Here is a 23,364-nt window from a genome sequence, read left to right as displayed (position 1 = left end):
TTGTTGTAACTGATGAACACAGCTCTCAACCAAATGAGGAGAAACAGACAAGAGAGAACTTAATCAATTAAGCAGAAGCCAGACTCCTGGTATCACATCATATCTAAACACAGTTATTTAAACCAAACTAATAGCACATACCACACCGTGTTAGTGCAGTAGAGATACGTGACCCTCCATTCTCTGAATTAAGTTCTGTAATTTTCATTTCTATCTCATTCTTTGTTTTCTTCCTCTTCTTCATCTCTCTTCTTTTTCCCACCCCTCTCCCATTCTACTAATGTTTTTCTTGTATACTTTATTTCTTTTGTTCATTCTTTTACATCACATCATATAAAATACTGCTGTTGAGTTTATACAGCACTGTAGAGGTGGCAAGATTTTCCTTCTGGAGTTGAAACATATTCAGATACATTTTGTTTCCATTTCTTCTGATTATTTCTAACACCATATATATATTTAAATATATTATTATTATATGTTATATATTTTTTAGAATATAAATGTAAATAAGTGTAAATAAATATATACTTATATTTTTAGCATCTCTATCATTTTTTTCTCCATACTTATCTTTATCACCTTGTTTATTTCCCAGGTTATATTTACCCAAGTCTAAGACTTTTGTTCTCTGACTTTTTGTGAAATCTCACTGCCATACTTGATTTATTATAATACTTGGCATGGATAGTCTAAGCACAGTTGGTTCTTTCTCATACTTACTTCCTTGTCAAACCTGTTCTCTCAAATAGTTCTGACCGTGCCCCAGGACGAAGTCTTAGATAAGCCCCAGAGTTGTGCTAATCCTTTTCAGCAGCAGTGATATTCTCATTCAGTATTTAAAAGACTGAGCTGATATAATATTAAAACTGTAAAATTTGTAGTGAGCAAGTTGGATAAGGCCAGCCTCTTCTTTCATCCACACTTCCTCTCTAACACCATTCAGTATGTGCTGCTTTTAGCTAATTCAAATTGAGGAGGAAGGAAAGAAGGAAGTGGTAAGGAGCAGGAATGACCCTCTTACAATAGATCCTTCATGTCTCCCAGAAATGGCAGATGCATGAGCCATATTTGTGGGTTCTTCAGATATTCACTCTCTTTACAGAGACTTTCTCAACTGAAGGTCCCCTGATGCAGGAAATCTAACTGATGGCTTACCACTTCCTTCTTAGTCTCCCAGCTTCTAGGAGGTCCACACCCCTCCTGGGGTCACCTCTTTCATCCAAATGATCCTCCTGGATACAGTATCTCTCAAGAACTAACTGAGCCCCTCCCTTCCGCAGGGAGGCTCGTGAGAACCATGCCTCTTCATGGTCCTACGACCAGTGGATGTGGGGTTGGCTCCCAATGCAGTCATCCTCTCTAGACTTTCCAGGCTTGAGTCTTTAAACATCTCTGCCTCCTTCAAGCTCTTAGAGACACAGATTAATCTCCTTGGGACTGAAGCCTTCTCACTTGCCTTGAGGGGAGGGGAACACTTAACTTCTATAGCAAGCCTCTGGTGTCAATAAATAGTATTTGGATAGGAAACCCAAGAACAGCCACTCTACTTCCTGTGGGGTATTTGAGTAAGAAAATTCACAAAGAACAATAATTAGCAGGTCTTAAACCCCAAATCTCCCAGTAAGGAGAACTCTGGTAAGCTGAACTAGACTACTTTTGTATCTTTAATGTATTTGGCCTCAACAGGTTTGATGAAAGGTGAATCAAACAGTGCCAGAGAAAGATAGAGAGGGAAAGAAAATATTTTTTGTTTGTCTAAGATGTCTACGGTTGATGTCTATGAACAGGCCCAAATTGTAGTCCAGGCATTGAAAGAAAGAGAAAGAAAGAAAAAAGAAAGAAAGAAAGAAAGAAAGAAAGGAAGGAAGGAAGAAAGAAAAAAGAAAGAAAGAAGAAAGAAAGAAAGAGGGCTTCCCTGGTGGCGCAGTGGTTGAGAGTCCGCCTGCCGATGCAGGGGACACGGGTTCGTGCCCCAGTCCGGGAAGATCCCACATGCCGCAGAGTGGCTAGGTCCGTGAGCCATGGCTGCTGAGCCTGCACGTCTGGAGCCTGTGCTCCACAACGGGAGAGGCCACAACAGTGAGAGGCCCATGTACCGCAAAAAAAAAAAAAAAAAAAAAAGAAAGAAAGAAAAAAAGTAAAGAAAGAAGAAAGGAAGAAAGGGAGAAAAGGGGGAGGAAGGAAGGAAACAAAGAAAAACAAAGAGGAGAAGAGAGGAAAGGAAAGGAAAGAGGAAAGGAAATGTGTGCACTTTATGGCCCTGCTTTGGAGATCAACACGTTTGAACATGGCACTTAGGAGATTCACCTGCACAAACTCCACCATCTTTCCACCCACACCTCCTAAATCTGACAGCATATTCCCCTGACACAGGGTTTCAATCAACCCTTTTTTGATATCTCTAACCCTAAAGTTTTCTAGGACTTGAAGTTCTATTTCTACAAATTCCCCTTGGGCAATATTTTCTTGGTTGGTTCTTTAAATCCTATTTTTTTGTCCAAGCCCATGTGAACAAGGTCTTTGGTCACTTTCATGATATTTTCAGCCTAAAAGCCTTCATTTAGGGCTAAGATGATGGCCTATGTTTTATCTGTGTAGCTCACCATCACATCTCCCTAGACAATCCAAAGTCTTGTGTTACTGCCATTGATTCTGCCTCTCAACCAAAGGAAATCTGCATTGCTTCACTTAATTTTTTAATTTCAGGATGCTTTAGTTTCTTCATTGGTAGTGGGGATAGTAAAAATCCCTAAAATAAAGTAGTAGAAGTAAGGGTCTTATGTTCATGTCTAGCATATAATAAGCACTTAACAACTGTTAGCTCTCATTATTATTATTCTCACAGTGTTCCTTGAGATATAAGGAATAACACTCTGTCTTAAATTCTTTTTTATTAATGTGGATATAAATGAATTTTTCTTAATATGAGGGCAAATAAAATGAAATCTAGGATGAACCCAGGTTAACCATCAAAGGCTTAGTAGGTGCAAGGCTATGGGTTAATTTTTTTCTTTATAAAGTAAACTGGAAAATTTAAAGTAAAATTGAATTTTTGAAAAGCACTATTATATACCATGCAACTTTTCAGCAGTATCTGTTTTATATTTTTCTCAGAAAGAGGGGTAGACATGGAATCGAAATTCTGAGTAACAGAGCCCCAAAGAAAAGAGGCAAACCAAGAAGAAATAAATACATAAATAAATTTTACTAACTAAACATCTAAATTCTCATGCTTTATTCTATGCTTTTGTTAATAGACCTGTTTCTCTAATTACTTTCTGTAGCTACTAACTGTTGAGAAATATATCAGATTTAGTCAGCTTCTAAAACGTGACAGGGAGAGAAATATGATATCTCAAACAAGCAACATGGTGATGAATCCACAGCCAAAACCCAGGACCCAAGGGCCACTGAAGTGCTGCCTCTGATGAACTGGTAACTTTTGAGGCTGGAAATAGTTGTAGCCATAAAACACTGTGTAACTCACAAGTGATAAAGATGTCCTGCCTCATGTCCCACCACCCTGAGGTAGTCCTGTAAACTTGGGTCTGTCACTTCGCCTCTTCTGTCTCAGTTTACTCCTCTGTAAAGTGAAATGATAATAAAGAGACTGACTGCCCATCAAGGCCCATCCCAGCTTCATATACAGCTTCACATTCTGTAGATCTACCACTGGACTTGGTAAGGACCATGGACAGCTCTCTCATTGGCAACAAGAACAGGGAGCCCAAGGAGTGTCATTAATGGATTCCCCAAATCTTTAATGGATTCCTAACATCGCTGGCTGGAAGGGCAGGAGCAGCAGCTAATCATTCTCAAGTTCATCTTATGACTCCTTTCTGTGGAGTCAGACTCTGAGTTCCCCGCGCCCCCACACACACACCCTCTCATGTAGAGGTAGACCCTCCTTCCGCCCTGAGCAATTTTCAGAAGACAGTAGAACTCACCTGAGCTTCCCTTCCAGGCAGGAGAAAGCTGCTGTGAAGGAGAAGTGAGGCAAACAAATAAGACAGACCCCATCTCCTGCTAGGCTGCCCCATTGTGATCCTGTTCACGGCTCAGCTAGTCCCTGAATCATACCTACAAATTTGTCAAATTATAGACAAATTACAATCTAAAACTCTTTGTCTGGAAAAACAAATTTGGCTAGAAATTTCTCACTAGAACAGCAGAAGCAATATATTTTACCACCTGTCAGTAGTGAGTGGTGGCCAACTTGCTTGGGAATGAAGACATTGGATGGTCCTTCTGGAAGGTTAGCACCCTTGCAGCAGCTACCTCATTGCCCTATGTGGTTCTTTTGGGAAGAGTATCTCTCAAAAATACCCAGTTCAACTCCCATCCACAGGGCCCCCCCACCAGGCCAAGGGAATCATGCTTCTTCATTGATTCCCTTGCTGACTCCTGGCTCAGCCCTTCTCCCACCACAGAACACACTAGCCATTATGTTTACCTTTATATTGGTAAGGATGAGTCTGATAATCTCTCCTTCCCTGATGTCCCAAGGACTGAGGTCCATCTCCTGTGTGGATCCTTTAACATATTTTGTCTTGGCTTGAGGGGAGGTGTCTGACAATTCTCTTGAAAGAAATGTAGCCTCTTTCACAAGACCTGGAGGTGGGGAAGGCCTGTTCCAGCAGAACCAACCTCACTATCGCTTACCATGGTCTGTGCAACAGGGCTAGACTAACACTTGCTTTAGGATCTCGGCATACTGGGCTCCTATTCTATTGTTCTTACACACTGCATACTCTCTGATACTCTGAGGCAACCAAAAGATCACCTAAACATCCTGATATACTATTTTGCCCATAAAGATTAGTTCCAACTACTAAGAAAATTATTTTTAAATGACTTTTAATTTTTCTGACCACATTATTATTTGTAAGAGTTAATGTAGGGTTTTAGTATAGCATTAGTAGTTGTTTATTAAGATGGTAGACCCAAGAATAATTAAGTCCTACTTTGTCCAGACATTTTACTTTCTGGATCTAAGATAATAAAGTGCTGGAGCTCGCTAACACACAAATAACCCCTGTAAAGTTTAGCAGTACTTTGTTCATATGATCTGGTCTCCAGACCAAATTTCTGAGAACTGAGCTGGAGTACAACGAGTTTCTGTTTGTTTGCCATGAAGTTGTTTGTCCTCAACAGGCTTTGATGAAATAGAAGTCTAACTCACCAACTAGTCCCAGAAATATTTAAACAGAGAGAAACTGAGAGCAAGAGAATGCACGTTTGCCAATAAGGGCTACTGTTGGACAGACTCAAGTTATAATTAGAGCTGGGATTTCAATTTCATCACTGCATGGGAAAGGAGAGCAAGGAGAAAGCCAAGAGAACACAAGTGTCTTCTTGTGGGACAGTGGGCCTTGATTCTTGCAGGAAAAGAGAGAGAGAGAATCAGAACTGGCCTTTTCCCACTTCAGCATCATTAGTGACCGGAGAGGACTGTTTCACCAAGACCCACACCTGTGTGGATAACCTTTTATACCTGGCAACTAATAACTACCATATTGGATACTGTAATGTTCTTTGAAACCAATCCATCTAGAGCAATTTTTAAAGAAAGCTTCATCTACTTTCAGGTCTACATTTTTCCCCATTCACTTGTTCCTCTTAGGTCTTCAAAATCATAGCCATGCTTATGATTCTCTTATACAGGTTTAGTAATCTCTCCTCAGTGTACCTCCCTAATACTTTGATAAACTTCCTAAGGATAACATTTTTTAAGGTAGAACATGTTGATCTTGGGGTGTGATTTCTCTTGGGATGAAAATCATTAATGAATGTCTCATGGGGCCATTTTTGTTTTGGTGAGATTTTTTTTTTTTAAACTTGAGTAATTGTTATGGCAAAGTCCCAGAATATGAGATAACATCATCAACCTGAAGGCTTTTTGTGTTTGGTTGAAGGAAATATTCCTTTCCAGCCTCATCTGGTCATAATCTGCTTAAAGGAAAGATTAGTCATGATTGACTTTCTGGAGGGGATTTTCTCCTGGGACCTGCATTACCCAAATTAACACCCCAGGATTCCAGCCATGGGAACAGAATGATGGGCACAGACCTTTAGCAAGAAGGCATCCCTGACTTCCAACATTCAGACACATTTGAATGATGGCAGACCTGAACATGAACGTGGACATGATTAATCTTTTTGGACAAAATCAACAATTAAATCAGATACTACATTTTTCTGAAACATCTCTTGAGTCAACCTTTTGTGCCATCTCTAACCCTACAACTTTTGGAACTTGGGCATCAATTTTATAAGCTCCCCTTCATTGAGCCATTGGGCTAGTTTTTAAGTCCTTGCTCATTTTTGAGACCATTTTTGATACAAAAATCTTTCAAGTTTAGGTTTACAGCAGCTATCTGACCTATAGAGTTGAGCATGAAGTCCCCCTTGAGACCTAACATTACTGCCTTTTATCTCTGCCTCTTTATCAAAGCAAATCTTCAATGCTTTTAGTTAATTTGCATTTATATCTGTGCATATCAATTTCCTCATCTGTAAGATAAGGATAGTATTAGTCCCTATTTGACTAAGTCCCTAATTTAACTAAATTTGCTCTAAGGATAAAGTAAATTAATAGAGGCAAGGTCTAAGGATAGTTCCTGGCACACAACAAGGACTCAAAAGATGTACAACTTCATTACTCTTCTCACCTTGCTGCTCTGTTGCTTGGGAAACACATAAAACACGGTTTCAGTTTTATTTGGAATGAGTTGGAGTAAAAGAAATATAGGATATATCTCAGTTAAACATCATCTTTGTAACTAACTAAGTCTAGACCAGGGTTCTGCAAACTATGGCACACAGGGCAAATTCAACCCATGAATTGTTTTTTTTTTGCGGTACGCGGGCCTCTCACTGTTGCGGCCTCTTCCGTTGCAGAACACAGGCTCCGGACGCGCAGGCTCAGCAGCCATGGCTCACGGGCCCAGCCACTCCGCGGCACGTGGGATCTTCCCGGACCGGGGCACGAACCCGTGTCCCCTGCATCGGCAGGCAGACTCTCAACCACTGTGCCACCAGGGAAGCCCCATGAATTGTTTTGTAAATAATTTTTTATCAGAACGCAGCCACAGTCACATCTTTCCATTTATGAATTGTCTATGGATGCTTTTACAATAAAACAGTAGAGTTGAGTAGTCACAAAGGAGATTGTGGTCCACAATACCTTAAATATTTACTATCTGGCCCTTTACAGAAAAAGTTCCTAACTCCTGATCTAAGCATTTGATATTTTTCTTGAAGTACTAGGTAAACTCCTAAAAAGTGACATTTGAATAGTATTTTTGCAAAACACTACTATTTGCAATGCAATGTTATAAAAAGAGACATTTATGTTACTTTTCTACTTCCTCAGGGAGAAAAACAATCAACACTGGGCCTTTGAAAAGAGGCAGAAAAAAAGGTAAAAATAAGTGATTAATGCAGTTTTAATAATTAAACATCTAAATTTTTATTTTATAATCCATATTTTTAGTGATCAATAAATTTTCTTAATTGGCTTACAGAGCCGATAGCAAACGTTAGGATAAGTCCTTGGTCTTGGTCAATTTCGACCACATGACAGGATGGTGATAACACGCACTCCATTGATTAGTCAGAAGATCTGTGAGAGACCCCCAGGCCTCCTTGGGCCTGTGCAGGGCTGCTCTCACTGCACTGATAACTTTTGAGGAGGGAAATACAAAGAAAAATATATAAAAGGTATGACTCATGTGATATTTCTCTCACCTTTGTCTTGCCCACATAGAGAGCCATAGGCTCCCCCCCTAGGGGGACTCTGGGTGGTAACACAAGACCTATGTCCTAATTCCTAAAATTCCTTTGACTGTGTAACTTTGGCTTGTCCACTGTTCTTTCTTGCTTCAATTTCCTCCTCTGTGAATTGGTGGCTGGCAGGTGAATTAGACTGAATGGCCCCCTACACCCACCCCAGCTCTAATAGAACTGACGCTGGAAGGGCTCTTGACAGCCTACTCTCCCCATCCAGAGAGAAGCCCCCAGACCTGTCTTTAAAGGATCCTCCTCAATGTTGGCCAGAAGGGCAAGAGAAGGTGCTCCTGCTACTGACATTCTTTCTAAGACTTTCAACACCTGCTTCAGAGGAATTAGATGCCAGCACCCTCACCCAAGGATGTACAGAAACCCTCTCCCTGAGCAATGTGCAGTTTCTTCTAGAGCAAACTACCTTCTAGCCACAGAGAAAGCTCACATGAGAGAGAAGTGAAACAGAGAGCAAGGTGGGAAGACAGACACTGCCCCTGCTGGGGGTCCCATTGCAATCCTCCTTTTTTCCCCAGGTGAGCCCTCAAATGGGGAGAAAAAATTAAAAGTTGAGGGCTTTTTTCTCCATCTGCATAACTTCAAAGCAATAATATGACTATAAATCTTCCTTCAAATCAGCAGGAGGAAAATTATCATGCAATAGGTAGTTGGGACCAGCAAGCTTGGGAATCAGATCCTTCCACAAGAGGTTTGTATGTAGGATTTTAGAGGATGGTGGTGGAGGGTGACGTTATCTTTATGTACCTAACCTGCCTAGAAATGTACCTAATTCATGGGGGAAATCCTTCCATTACATTTTAAGTTATAAAGAAGGATCTCAAGATGGGTGAGGAGAGACGGTACACAATTTTAGAGCAAGGTGGAATGAAGAAACCAATGCTTCCTTGCAGGTCCAAGAATTCCCAGAGAAACAAATATGGATTTTCAGCTTCCTGAACTTCCTGTGACTTGTGGTGAGGCAAAGGGGATTTTATACAAGGAGAAAATGGAAAAAGGTGGGCTTCATGGTCTTCTAAATTTTTTAACTGGAAAACTCCCATGTGAATAATATATTATACAGGGGGTAGACACCCGTATTAGGGGTCTCTAGGTTTGGTGCCTCACTAGGAGGACTGAAAGGACTCAGCATATAGTTGAACTCATGGCTGTGATTTATTAAATTGAAAGGATACAAAGCAAAATCAGCAAAGGGAAAAGGCCCATGGTACAGGTGTCAGTTTCCAAGAGTCTTCTCCCAGTCGGGTCACCAGGACACACTTAATTCACCAGCAATCAATTGTAACAACACATGTGAAATGTTGTCTGCCAGGGAAGCTGCCCTGAGCCTGAGAGTCCAGGGTTTTTATCAGAGGTTAGTTACATAAGTACCCTCTGCCCAGCACATGCCAAAATTCCAAACTCCCAGACGGAAGGCAGGTGTTCACATAAGCCATACTGTTTGTATAAACAGTTAAGGCACAGTGAGCTACTCTTAAGTTCTGGGAGTGGTGAGACCCCTCCCCAAATCCAAGTTCCCAGATACCAGCCAAGCACCAACCTTGCAAGCAGACTTTCTAAAGAAAGCAGCCTCAGTTCTGTTCTGTTAACTCTTTTCCACACAGCATCCCAGATAGGCTGGAGGAAAGATGGCATTCCCACTCTTTTAAAATTAATAAACATTAGCCTACCAGGCCATCTCCACTTTCCCCCAAGGAAAAGGTCCACAGGTGCCCATCCAGCACCCAATACAGGGGCAAGTGCTTCAATAACAGGATGGAAGATGTACACATTTGAGAAATCCAACAGCAACCTTCACAGCCACATTCCCTTATAACATCTGTATGGCCTTGTGCTAACTGGGAGAAGCACAAAATTTAGACTCAGAAGACCAGGATTCGAGTTTCAGCTGTACCAAGAGTGTCTATTTTGTATGGGCCAAGTTACTAAGTCTCTCTCATCCTGAACTGTCCTCTACAAAATGGAAATAATAATAAAACTTTCCTCACCATATTATTATGAGAAAAAAACAAGATAACAGATAGAAAAGTTTGCAAATTACAACTGTTAAAATACAGTACAAATGTTCATCTACCATAATTGATTCCCTCCTCCCAAAATATGGTTCTTTAGGTACCGAAAAGTATAAATGTTTTCCCAATGATTGTATAGCATATATATAATTTAATTTTTCCCACTTGATAACATTTCTACAATTGCTTTTAACATAAAATATCTATGAGCACAAAATATTATTGCAATAATTGATTGCCATTCACTGGCTGATAAACTTTTGTACAGGACAAGGCAGACATGGCTGTGGTGACAGTTGCCACACTGTCCCGTGTGTGACCTCATCTGCTGCCTCAGAAACTCAGCCTGGCTCTATCCCGGGTCTCAGAGAAGGGAAGGGAAAGAATCTTGCCTATTCTTTAGAGTCATCCGTTTTTTTTCTCTTTTGAATATAGTGAAATATTTTTTTAAAATAAATGTTGGTAGTAATCACTGTCCTTCTCATTGCATGAGGGTCAGAGTATGCACACAGGGCAGGACGTCTGCTCCTGCCCTCGCCTTTCGGACTGCTGTAGAGCCCCAGAGAGGGGACTCAGCTATCCTGCTGCGGATTATGAACCCAAAACGAGTAGCCCAGATTCACGTGGCAGGAGGTCAAGTTCTGGGGTATTCACAGTTGGGGGCACATCCTGGCCACAAAGGGAGCTCAGCTTGTCTTGGTCTCACAGGCACCTCGGAGAAGTGTATACAGGATGCATATGGAAAGTGGTTCACCCTCAGGGAATTTGAAATTGAAGGAAACCATGAAGCATCCAAGAAGTGGAAGATGAGTGTGCGCTGCGGGGGATGGCCCCTGAAAACCTTGATTCAGGTATTCTAGTGACAAAGTGCTACAATCAAGGATTTAGTGCCACAAGTCATCAACTTCCAGCTTTAGCAGAATTTCCAGAAAACCATCATGATGCCCCTTGCCTGGGTCGCAATGCATATATTATCACTAACATTCCATGTGGCTGTTATATTTGCTGGCTTACATTACAGCTTAATCCTCTAAGTGCATAAACTCTTACACTTTAAAATTTTTTAAATTTTTATACAATTTTTAAAGGCTACTTTCCACTTACAGTTATTACAAAATATTGGCTGTATGTTGTACAATACATCCTTGAGCCTATCCTACACCCAATAGTTTATACTTCCACTCCCCCACCTCTATGTTGCCTCTCCCCCCCCCACTGGTAACCACTAGTTTGTTCTCTATGAGTCAGCTTCTTTTATGTTATATTCACTAGTTTGTTATATTTTTTAGATTCCACATATAAGTGATATCATACAATATTTGTCTTTCTCCATCTGACATATTTCACTTAGCATAATGCCCTCCAAGTCCATCCATGTTGCTGCAAATGACAACATTTTGTTCTTTTTTATGGCTGAATAGTATTCAAACTCTTGCATTGTTGAAGGTAGGACAGTAAATTGTGGCCTTGGCACTGCCACTAATAATTGCCACTGGGTAATTTGGTCACAGGAAAGTAAACTAAATTTGGCGTGGGAGGGTCTTAGACTTTTGGAGGGGGCCAATGTTGAAAGTAACAATAATAGAACTATGTATCTGAAAATAATACATCAGAATGAGTGTTTTCTGGATAGCCATCTGAAATTCATTCTTGAAAAATAATATTTTTAAATGAATTTAAAAATATCTCTTTGGGGCTTCCCTGGTGGCACAGTGGTTGAGAGTCCGCCTGCTGATGCAGGGGGCGCGGGTTCCTGCCCCGGTCCGGGAAGATCCCACATGCCGCGGAGCGGCTGGGCACGTGAGACATGCCGCTGAGCCTGCGCGTCCGGAGCCTGTGCTCCGCAACGGGAGAGGCCACAACAGTGAGAGGCCCGTGTACCGCAAAAAATATATATATATATATCTCTTTGGTCCTCATCTCGGCCCCCTGATGTGGACTAAACGGGCCAGGTCTCTGTCACAGATGAACCCATGCCTTCTGACTCTTTCTGTCACATGCCCCAGATGGTCCTTCCTTGTGCCACTCTAATGATGAGCAAATATTTATTGAATACATCTGAAGCCACAGGGACTGTAAGGTGTGGCCCCCAGCCCCTAACCAGGAGGAAGGCTGCACGTTTATAAACATAGGATTGCACAGCTCATAGATGCCATAATGAGATTCTCTGGCGGGAAGAGATGCAGAAGCTTAGGGGAGGGAAGTTCATTTCTGTCTTTGAGGTTGAGGACAGTTTCATGGAACAGTTTGCACTGAGCTGGGTCTTAAAAGAAGAATAGTTCTGACAAGCAAAAATGTCATAATGAGGAATTCTATATAGAAAGGATGGCATGAAAATCCTCCCCATGAGTGTCAAGAAGTTGTGGGTTATAAGACTCAATACATGAGCTGGGCTGATTGTGGAGGTCCTGCGGCCCCAGAAAGGAGGCTGAACCCTTCATTTAATCATGGAGGAATTGTGGGAGGTTTGGGTTAGGGATTGACAAAGTTGAAAGAGTGTTTTAGAGGTATGAATCTGATCAAGGAATGCAAGATGGATTAGAGGGTAGAGTGCTTTAACCCATGGAGACCTCGAATGACCTTTACCACCTTTCTGCCTGATCCACCCCATTCGACCTGCAAGGCCCAGCTCAAACAGCACACTCTCTGCTGAAGTCCTTTAAAATTCACTGAATTTGTTTCCTATTGCTGCTATAAAAAATTCCCACAAACTTAGTGCCTTGAAACCATGTAAATCTATCATCTTACAGTTCTAGAGACCAGAAGTATGAAATCAGTTTCACTGGACTCAAGTCAAGGTGTTGGCAGGGGTGGTTCCTTCTGGAGCCTTCCAGGGAGAATGTGTTCCTCCCCTTTTTCAGCTTCTGGAAGCAGCCTTCATTTCCTGGCTCGTGGCCCCTTCCTCACATCACTCAAACCTCTTCTTCTGTCAACACATCTCCTACTACTCACTCTGACCCTCCTACCCCCTCTTGTATGGACCCTTGCGATTACATTGGCCCTACCCAGATAATCAGAATCATCTTCCATTTCAAGCTCCTTCATTTAATTACATTAGTAAAGTTCCTTTTACCATGTAAGTTGACACATTCATGGGTCGGGGGATTAGAACAAATTCATGGGTCGGGGGGGAGCATTATTTAGCCTACTATACTCACCCATCTCTGGATCCCAAAATACTCCATGAGAGCACAGTTTACACTTTATCATCCTTACCCCACTATATGCCAGGTTTTCCCACTTGTCTCCCCAAAGGCCTGGATACCTTTGTGTGTCCAAGGCCACTGATGGGGCCTGCCAGCTGTCAATCACTCACCAGGTGTGTGCCAATGGAGCTATAGTATGCAAGGTATAAAGATAAAAGCTAGAGGGGTACTGGGAGAATGGAAAGGAAGTGGTGGGTGTAGAAGCGGTTGTAAAGGAAAATCTGGCAAAACTTTCTAAGGAGAGCAAGAGAGAGGATGCAGTTTTTAAAGCTGACTTTAAAGCTGAGTCTGGATAACAGAGAGCACCATGTTACAGACTTGGAGAGGGAGGTTATTTTCCATGAAGACCCCTTGAGTTTGTGTTGATAATGGGACATGAGTGGAAGGTAGTGGAATTACCGATCTCACAGAGTAGAAACAAGGACCCATCACAGCATGAATCTCATTTTTCTTTCAGAGAGAATTTCTACTAGACCCGTCAAGAAAAAGAAAGAAGGTAATTATCACATGACCTTCTGGCCATGTCTCATCTACCCCATTGTTGATTTTCCATCTCTCTGGCTTTATTTTATGGTTTCTAAATTAACCAATTATGTTGAAACTTGATTTTATAATACAGTGCTTTTACACTTGCTACTTCCAAACATTTCAGTGTGTGAGGCCAGGACTTCTTTGAGCATTAAAATATTTGAGATAGAGGTGCAGGGGTAATCCTTAAAAATAGATAATGAGACAGAATTGACCTTGTACATATGTTTTAGAAAAATATGTGAATGGCATACAGAAAGTCCCCAGCATACGAACCTTCAAGTTGCGAGCTTTCAAAAATGCGAACGTGGGCTTCCCTGGTGGTGCAGTGGTTGAGAGTCCGCCTGCCGATGCAGGGGACACGGGTTCGTGTCCCGGTCCGGGAAGATCCCACATGCCGCGGAGCGGCTGGGCCCGTGAGCCATGGCCACTGAGCCTGTGCGTCCGGAGCCTGTGCTCCGCAACGGGAGGGGCCACAACAGTGAGAGGCCCGCGTACCGCAAAAACAAACAAACAAAAATGCGAACGTGCGTTCGCATGTCCAATCACGTAAGTTAGTTCCCATGTCTGGCGTACTTTGTCACGTGCGTGCATCCTCTACAAGTGGTTGTGCTTTTGTGTCCTTCACTGTACAGGACTGTATAGAGTACAGCAGTACAGTGTCTATTTCAAGCTCAGGTTGTCCTAAAGCAAGTGTAAAAGCAGCGATGATGTAGCTGGTACTGCTAAGAAGACCCAGGAATTGAAGGCCCAGAGGAAGGACAGAGATAGACAAGAGGAAGAAGTAACTGAAGAACCGAAGAGATTCACGACGTAGGAAATGGCAAGGGGATTTTCTTTATTTGAGGAGGCACTGTTAGTTTTTGAGGCTCAGGACCCGAATGTAGAACGTTACGTGAGCCTGTGCTCCGCAACGGGAGAGGCCACAACAGTGAGGGGCCCGCGTGCCGCAAAAAAAAAAAATGTTTTCTTTACTTTTTGTGTTTGTTTTTTATGTATTATTTGTGTGAAAAGTATTATAAACCTATTACAGCACAGTACTGTATAGCTAATTGTGTTAGTTGGGTACCTAGGCTAACTTTGCTGGACTTACAAAGGCACTCTCGGAATGGAACTCTTACTATACTGTCTTTTTTTTTTTTTTTTTTTTTTTTGGAGTATAGTTGATTTACAATGTTGTGTTAGTTTCAGGTGTACAGCAAAGTTAATCAGTTATACACATGCATATATCCACTCTTTTTTTTTAGATTCTTTTCCCATATAGGCCATTACAGAGGGCATACTGTCTTAAAATTAGACATAAAAGATGGAGTTGGAGCTGAAAAAGTATGATTTTGAAAGGCACAAAAAAGTACATTTAATGACTATTGCTTTTGCAACACTGATTTTATTTTCATTGGTTTTTCTGGGTTCTAGCTTTAATGAAATAAGAATTGAGCAAAATGGAAACATCTCACGGTCACCCTAGCTAACCTATTATAGACCTAATGTAGAATCCCCCTTTGGAATGGATATATAGCCATATGTCACCTGGTAAAGCAAAAAAACAAAACCTCTCCTTCACATGCACACACACACTTATGCTAAGTCCTTTTTCAAGGGAAGTTTTATTTCCTTTATGGAGATGACCCTTCAGAGACTAGAGTGATTGGGAAGCAGATGTGCCCTGTGGGGGAGGTTGCTGACCTGGAAAGTTCTTTCCTTTGTGTAGAGGCCCTTTGGTCCCAACAGAGGGGCTTTGCAGACTGCAGTTCCATCTATGAAGGCAAATTCTCTCTCCTTCAAAGCAGCATGTGAAGTTCATGGACCAGTGGTTTCTATGCTGTGTGGATTTCAGTGAAGGCAGTCAGACAGTTGATGTCTTCCTCTCCAAGACAGGGTGTGAGAGAGAACATGTGAGGTGAAAAAAGGCAATAGAGAAACTTCCACTTTCCTGACCTCCAACAGCAGTGACCTTGGTCATCTCAGTCAAACCAGGAAGTCGAGGTCTTCACAAAGCTGGTTTCTGGGGCTACCAGCTCAACTGACTTTATGCTAAAGACTCAGTAACTAAGCTCTGCATCCACTGGGTTTTCTGAAGAAAGAGATGCTATTTGCTCTGTTCATTAAGACCAAATGTTTCTGCCCAGTCCTAGGGAGTCAAGGGTAATTCAGTCTGGGTTAATCAATTGAGTTGGCCGTCTCCCACCCTTTATCACAGGCGCCCTCTCTCCGTTCCCTCTGGGCTTACAGCTATTAAGGTGTGACCACCTCAGTTCTCAGAGGGTCTCTCCAGAGCATCTCTTCCTTTCCCAGTCCCTTGGCTTCTGCCATTTGTGTCCTCTCAGCACCAAATGGCATAAGAAACTCTGAGCCAGTAGCCTAAAAATAGTGGTCAGCATCCATTAGGATGAGAAAAAGGAAAAGCAGTTACATGGCCCCATGCCAGGGCCACTCAAGCCTATGTGGGGATGTCCCTAACAGGCCATTCCTCAAGCTCTCCTACTGAAAGGGAGCACATGGACAAGATACAGCTTACAGCCTAGAATTTCCTCCCATGTGTGAATTTTGTGTCTCTTCTTCTTATATTGAATTTATAGATGAAAAGAATTTACAAATTGAGGTGTGTTCCAATTCACCTCAGCTCACTGGGCTCAGGGATGATATTCTGTTATGATTTGGAAATAGCAGGACATTTTGCTTTAGCTCATAATATTGTATTATAAGTAGGGGCTCTGCATTCTTGTAAGCAATGGACCTCACAGAAGCACTAAGAATGAGATGAGATATTTTAAAATGACATCAGCAGGACTGGTGATGGGCTGGATGTCTGGGGTGAGGAAAGGGAGGAAACCGTGTTCACTTCCAGGCTCCTGGGTGGATGGTGGGTTGCTTAGTGAGATGAGGGGGGCACTGAAAGAGGAGCAGATTCAAGACAGGAAGTCAAGGACTGTGGTTTGGGGGCAATATGGGTTTTAGACATGATGATAGACATCTAATTGGAGATGATGGAAAGTAGAGTTTGGATGCTCGGGGACTCAAAAAGAGACCAGAGACACAGATCTTAAAGCCTAGGGACAAATGTGGTAGGTGTGGTCACGGGAGTAGTCGTGGCCATCTAGGAGAGTAAAATGAGCAGGGAACATGGGGCAGAGCCCTACAGAATTCCAACTTTCCAAGTGAGGAAGCTTAAAAAAAGAAGCAAAGTGTTAGGAAAAAAATCTAAGAGAATGGAGTGTCATGGAACAAAGCATAAAGAGTGTATCTAGAAGGAAGAGGTGGAATGGCACTCCCTGCCACCTCCCCATTTCCTCACCACCCACCAAAATCCCAGCTACCCATCACTGGGTGGGCCAGTCCCCAAGTCTATGCATTGTTTTGTACATAGATTGTCACACAAGGATGTGAATTCCTTCTTCCAGCCCATGGTGTAGAAAGGATAGCTTCATCTAGATGAAGAGCTGCTACCCATTGGATGAAATGTTTCCGCACCACATGGTTCTCTTTCCACTCAGGTGGCCCAGCAGAGGGGCCAGGTGCCCATCCTCTGGCCATTTCTCCAGCACAGACACACGACCCTCATACATAGAAATTGTAGTATATAGGGATTCACATGTTATTGCCACATAGATTATCACCAAAAAGAAAAGGAAAAAATGTAATTCCCCTTGCCCATCAATGGGCTCATTCCTTGAACAATTCTTATTTTGGTCTATAAATTCTGTTGTTTTAATGTGTGTTTGTTACTCCACGATACTTAGATGCAAACACTGTCAAATTTTTAACTTCACCAAATGAAACAAAATCTGGCTAAAGTCCCACATATTGAGATTGATGAAAAATCCAGCACCAATTAATTTTGTGGCCCCATCCATCTTCCTTATACAGGACAAAGCACCAGGTTTCCACGGGATCAGAAAATTAGGGTAAAGCCTTGGCCTTCAACTCCAGTGGTTGCCATTACCACACTCCCTAGCCATTGAGAGATGGCACCTCCACACCTTACTTGCCAAGCTAAGTCATAGGACAGCTTCCCCTAGGCTCCCAGAGTCAAAGAGCTCTGTCATCCCTGGCATCCACCGGGTTATCTGTGCCCATGGTCTTTCCAACCAGAGGCACTGTCACAGGCTCAGGGGCCCTCTAGGCACAAAATCCATAGAACAGAAACTCATCCCCAGGCCCTTCAACTCATGGAGAACTTATGGCCAAGAAAATGGTATGCAGTGATATCTCAGATGTTTATTCTGTCATATTAAATTGTCAGTAAATCACTCTTCAATGAGGCAATTTAGATGATGCATGGTAGACAACTAGATAAGACACTGCATTCCTGAGTTAGGTTTTGCCTGCAGAATAATAAATTTCTCAGATTATCTTTAATTGATCCTATTTTGTTGTTGTTACAAGACTTCCTGTGTCAGAATCTCTGTCTTTATAAAGAAAACTTTAAAGGTCTAACACAGCCACTTCCTCCTGAGCTTCACTGCAAACCAGCATGTCTTCTTCTGAAATCTCCACTCAGTATTGTTCCTTACTATTTTGAGGAGAAAGGTTTACAAGTATCACCTTGGTACAAGCAAATGCTGTGTGTTCTACGGTACCAATGTGTCGACTATCTAGGGTCTCACTGATCCCAGTGATGTCTATATTATCTCCCCTTCTAGCCAGAAAACTCAAATGAATGCGAGGTATGCCGTAGAAAGACCACGCTGTTCTCCTGTAATACTTGTTCAAGGTTCTTTCATGAGACATGCCACATCCCACCTAAAGGTGCTGACAGGTTAGTGAGACCTGGCCCCCTCCTGCCCTTCCTTCCTGTGGTGCAGCTCCTCCCACCATGCACACTCAGCCTGCAGTTTTCTCTGGTTGTATGTGTCTTGATTCAGAAGAAGAGTCCTTAAGCATCAGGATCCAGAAATAAGAACAGTGCCGGCGGCAGTAGATTAATGAGAAGAAAACTCTTCAAGTGGTGATTAGGTAAAATAGAGAAGTAACCCCCCACCTCCCTCAGATGGTTCCCACACCCATGCACTTGGATGGGGTTATGATGCCATACATTAGCTGCTGGTTTAACACATATACCACCTGCTATGGGAACATCACATAGCTGACAAAGCTGGGACTGTAATGAGCCTTCAGAAGGTGATCACGGCAGTCTATCAAGTCATCTGACCCTGAATCACAGGGTACATGATAAGATCCCTGAATTCTGCGGGTATGAGTCCACTGCTGCATTTCCTTTGTTGTAAAGTGTGTCTTCGGTCAGATGTGATGATCTGTGAGATAACACGTAGATTGATAAGGCATTCTAGAAGCGGTAGAATTTCTGTGGCCGAGGATGATCTCTACCAGGATTATGTCTGTTCCTATGAGGATAGAGCATTGTCCCTCCATAATGGGAGGAGTCTAGTGTAATTCATCTGCTCCTATGTAGGTCCCAGAGAATGTGTCACCGCGGGATTCAGCATAAACCTCTGCAGTTGGGCAATCTGCAGAGGCAGAAAGCCCTACGTTCTTTTGAGCTCATGTAGAGTCCCCACCCCTGCACCGTGGACACTGTAATGCTTGCCCCTTGAGCAAGCACTGGGGTGGCCAAGGAGAGAGGTTAAATGACATCTCTAGGAAGGATCGTTGTATCCAGGTCTCAGATTATTGAGAATTGAGAGCTCCCCAGCACAGAGAACCTGGTAGTGGAGATCTAGGGGCAAATGGAAGATACCTGGCACTCTACTGGTAGATTTCCTTTCCAAGAAGTTTCTGCATCACAGATTCTAGACACAGAGATGACAATGCCAGAAAAAACGATGCCTATGGCTTATGCTCTGTGGTTATTCAGCAAAGTTGAGAAGAAGGGCTGTTTTCCTGATTTTTACTGAGTTGATGTCTCATTGAGGCCCAAGACTCCAGTACTTAAGGTACCAATTTCCCCTTCTCGTTTCGGGCAGGCAGAATTCATTACCAAACTCACAGTGGCTCAGATGAGAACCTAAGTTTTGAAGTGAATGAGTGTCCTTACGCACCATGGCACCTCACTTAGCCTTCTACACTTATTGATGGGAGGGCTGTCTTTGGCAGTTGAGCCCAAATGGGGCTCTAGTGCAGAGGGGTGTCAGAGAGAAGTTGAATACAGGTGGAAACTACCAGTCATTCCTGAACAGAGGACTTTAACAGCTCTAGAAACAATGGTTGATTCACAGAGAAACTGCCTTTGCTGACCTTATACCCGACCTCTCAGGAACCCATGGAGCTGCATCTTCTGCAAGATAAAGGACCTTCAGGAAAGATGCCCAGAAAGCCAACCATGTCATCAGGAATCTGAGGTCCTGAAGAAGCTGATGCTGCCTAAAGAGAAGTTGGTGAGTTGAAATGTAAACCTAAGCCTCCTCCTTTCTGTTTACACAAGAGAAGAAGCACCATCTTGCAGGGGGCAGGAGGAATGGTGCCCAAGGCAAACTGCTGTCGCTTGCTGTGCTCTGATCACATTACCTGACACCAAAATTCGTATGCCACAGAAAATTCCCATTCTGTGTTTGTTTCAGGGGTCTGCAGGTTGGAGAGTTGTGCATTTATCTGAGCATATGTAAGAGCTCATTCTTTCCAAGCTGCTCTTCACTTAAAATCTCCTCTATCTTTTGCAGAAGTGTGAGTTCCTCCTCTTAAAGGTCTATTGCTCTCCAAAAAGCTCTTTTTTTGCCTCAGAACCATATTATGTAAGTAACAGCAATAAAACCCCAACCTGGCATTTGTTGAATTTGTGATATGAATCCAATGCGTACACATTGCCATTATATTTGCCTTGTTGATAAATATCTTAGACAGCTCAATCAGCCCTTAGAAGCTTAGGCGGTTGTAACAAACTACCATAGACTGGGTGGCTTAAACAACAGGAATTTATTTCTCACAGTTCTGGAGGCTGGAAATCCGAGATCAGGGTGCCAACACTGTCAGGTCCTAATGAGGGCTTTCTTCCAGGTTGCAGTCAACCAACTTCTCTTTTTGTCCTCACATGGTGGAAAGGGAGGGAGAGGGGTCTCTGGCGTCCTTTTATTATAAGGGTGCTAATCCTATTCATGAGGGCTCCACCCTCATGACCTAATTATCTTCCAATTGTCCCACCTCCTAAGACCATCACAGTGGGGGTGAGGATTTTAGCATATGAATTTGGGGGACACAAGCACTCAGTCCATAACTGTGGGAATCTGTAGAAGGTAGACTTGGAACCATGCTAATGCCCTTTGGCACTTTTGTCAACATAATACAAAGACATCTCAAGGCCTGGAGAAGCCCATGTGGTTAAACAAAATCAAGAAAAATCTGACGATGAACATATATCACCGAGTACAGGAGTTTGTGCAGGACATGCGTCTCATCTTCCAGAACTACAGGGTGTTTTGCAAGGTAAACAGTTCTCCCTGCTTCTATTTTTCTTTCAGTTAAGTCATTTTGCCTTTCATCTTCTTGTGTCAGGTCAATGTTACAATTTCCCTCATCATGAGGCAAGCCCACACAGGTAAAAATTCTGGCAGTATTCTCCAAGCCCTGTGGACTATGGTGTGGAAGATAATAACAGACCAGAGGTATCATTGGAAACATTACCCTAGGACCTCAGAATTTACTCCTTCTAGATACTCAATTTGCCCATAGATAACAGTGCATTGCAGACCTAGTCCCTTCCACCGGAAATGGAAGTGCTTTTTATTTTTTTACTAGACCTGGCAGCACTGTGTGTGGCTCAGAAGTTCCTGCAATTGGCCCAGGCTCAGGTCCTTACTTGGCCCAGACTTGGGGACCATCCTAGGGAGACTGGATGCTGAGGCACAGAGTATGTCCATGTGCAGTTGGTTGCCGTGTAACTGCCCGCCGGCATCCGGGCCCTCAGGAAGGAGTGGACAGGGATCTCCCCACACCTGGGCATCTGCCTATTTCCAGCAGTTCCAGTACTGCACTCTGGATGCAGAGCATGGAAAGTTTCTTATAGGCAGAACCCTCATGGCCTTGGTGCTCGTAGAGAAGTGAGGCCAATTCTCTCATCTGCTAGAAGCACATTTTAAAGGCTACTCGTGTTTCTCATCTCTAAAGGAAGATACCAAATCACATTTCTCAAATTTCAAAATCTTGGATTTCTTTGCATTAGAATTTCCTAGTGTTGGATCAAAAAGTTAACAAGGATCACCTCAAGGGGTGGGGAATGAAGGATAAAGGAAGGCACCACGAACTTGCCTTAGACATTTCTGTACTATTATGGTGTCACAAGGAATATGGGCTGTGTTCAAAATCAAATAACTAGAATTTTTTAAAATTAATCAATAAATTTCTGAGGAAGAATTAGACTGCAGTATAGCGCCATTTTTGCTCCTCTGTCCTCCAGATAAAGAGAAATGATCCAGCTATCAGGAAACACAAACTACCCTCAACTGGTTAATTCTCACTTAACATTTGGGATAGTCTAAAATAAAACTCTGATTAACCAAAACATTGAGAGTCTAAGCTCATTAGCAATCTATGGCTACTATTGTTTTTGCCTTTGCTTTTTCAGAACAAGAAACTCATCAATCTGGGACTTCAGCTAGAAGCCGAATTTGAGAGTGATTTCAAAAACGTTTTTGGCATCCAGGAAATAAGTACAAACAGCATTCGGTTTGAGCCGATCTTTTATAACGTAGCCCGTTTCTAGTTCCCCCTTCAGAGTCTCCACTGCTACATGATATTGTGCCTGTGGCCCCACTGACCAACTGCCTGTTGCTGTGTGAATAACACACTTCTTTTTCAAACTTTTTTTTACTGACATTCCTGCTCATTTACTTTTCTAAATAAAAATCTTAAACTTCAGATTATTTTCTTGAGTAATTTGGGGTGAAATTCACAAAAGAAAATATCAGGTCTTTCTATAAAGGATCATATTATGTGCTTCCGTTTCTTTGAATCTTTTATTAGGTTCTTAAGTAAAGTTTTCTCTTCTTTTCTCCTCCCCACACAGGACTTAGTCATTTCTTATTTTACTCTCAGGTATTTAGTACTTTTTTGTTATTTTGAAAGTGACCTTTTGCCCAATGTATTTTATTACTGATTATTGTCTATTATAGAAAGATATAGTGACATACATTCTGGTCACTGATTACCTTACTGAATAGTGGATCCTTTTTGGCCTCACACCCAGTGGCATCAGGAAGCCCATAGTAGATGCACAGCATTTCTAACTTTCAGTTCGTACAATCATAATTGGTACAGCTGATGGGAGCATTCCTCACCTCTGACAATTCTTGGTTCTGTTGGGGAATGACTCTGCCATGGCATCCTGGTGATCTTGCATGTTTCCACATAGGCCACATAGGCAAGACTTGTCTGTAGCTGATCTAAGTCTTGAGAATGCCCTATGATCCTTCCAGAACATGAGAGCCTGGGAAGCTTCTGAGCAGCTGCTACAAGGCCATTTCCTACTCACCACCTTATCTCCCAGAGGTTATCATGACACACTCTCCTCGTGTTCCAAGTTCTGATGAGGTATGAGGCTGTCTGCCTCCTTTATAGGGCACGAAAAGTTATGTGCCCTAGACAAAGGATTAATCTCCAAAATATATAAACAGCTCATGCAGCTCAATATTAAAGAAACAAACAACCCAATCCAAAATGGGCAGAAGACCTAAATAGACATTTCTCCACAGAAGACATACAGATGGCCAAGAAGCACATGAAAAGCTGCTCAACATCACTAATTATTAGAGAAATGCAAATCAAAACTACAATGAGGTATCACCTCACACCAGTTAGAATGGGCATCATCAGAAAATCTATAAACAACAAATGCTGGAGAGGGTGTGGAGAAAAGGGAACCCTCT

The 23,364-nt window shown here is 42.4% G+C and overlaps 1 protein-coding gene across 3 annotated transcripts in view; it reads left to right on the top strand.

The window, feature by feature from the left end:
* Nucleotides 1-22,357, top strand: part of LOC111171912 (nuclear body protein SP140-like protein) — an 85,563-nt gene extending 63,206 nt beyond the window's left edge. For 2 of the 3 annotated variants that reach the window (XM_022567919.3, XM_022567921.3), the window contains 9 exons: nt 7,379-7,426; nt 8,697-8,801; nt 10,524-10,666; nt 13,479-13,517; nt 18,193-18,308; nt 19,764-19,884; nt 20,167-20,238; nt 20,792-20,926; nt 22,065-22,357. In XM_022567919.3, coding sequence (XP_022423627.2) covers nt 7,379-7,426; nt 8,697-8,801; nt 10,524-10,666; nt 13,479-13,517; nt 18,193-18,308; nt 19,764-19,884; nt 20,167-20,238; nt 20,792-20,926; nt 22,065-22,202 — 917 coding nt within the window. In that variant the 3' untranslated portion in view covers nt 22,203-22,357. The remainder of the gene's footprint in view (nt 1-7,378; nt 7,427-8,696; nt 8,802-10,523; nt 10,667-13,478; nt 13,518-18,192; nt 18,309-19,763; nt 19,885-20,166; nt 20,239-20,791; nt 20,927-22,064) is intronic. The other variant, XM_022567920.3, reaches the window with a different exon arrangement.
* Nucleotides 22,358-23,364: the final 1,007 nt, after the last annotated feature.

This window comes from Delphinapterus leucas, chromosome 8 (assembly GCF_059928025.1).
Source record: "Delphinapterus leucas isolate spDelLeu-1000000601 "Yukka" chromosome 8, BTC_Dleu_Yukka2, whole genome shotgun sequence".
NCBI lineage: Eukaryota > Metazoa > Chordata > Mammalia > Artiodactyla > Monodontidae > Delphinapterus > Delphinapterus leucas.
This window is presented reverse-complemented; position numbering and strand designations above follow the sequence as displayed.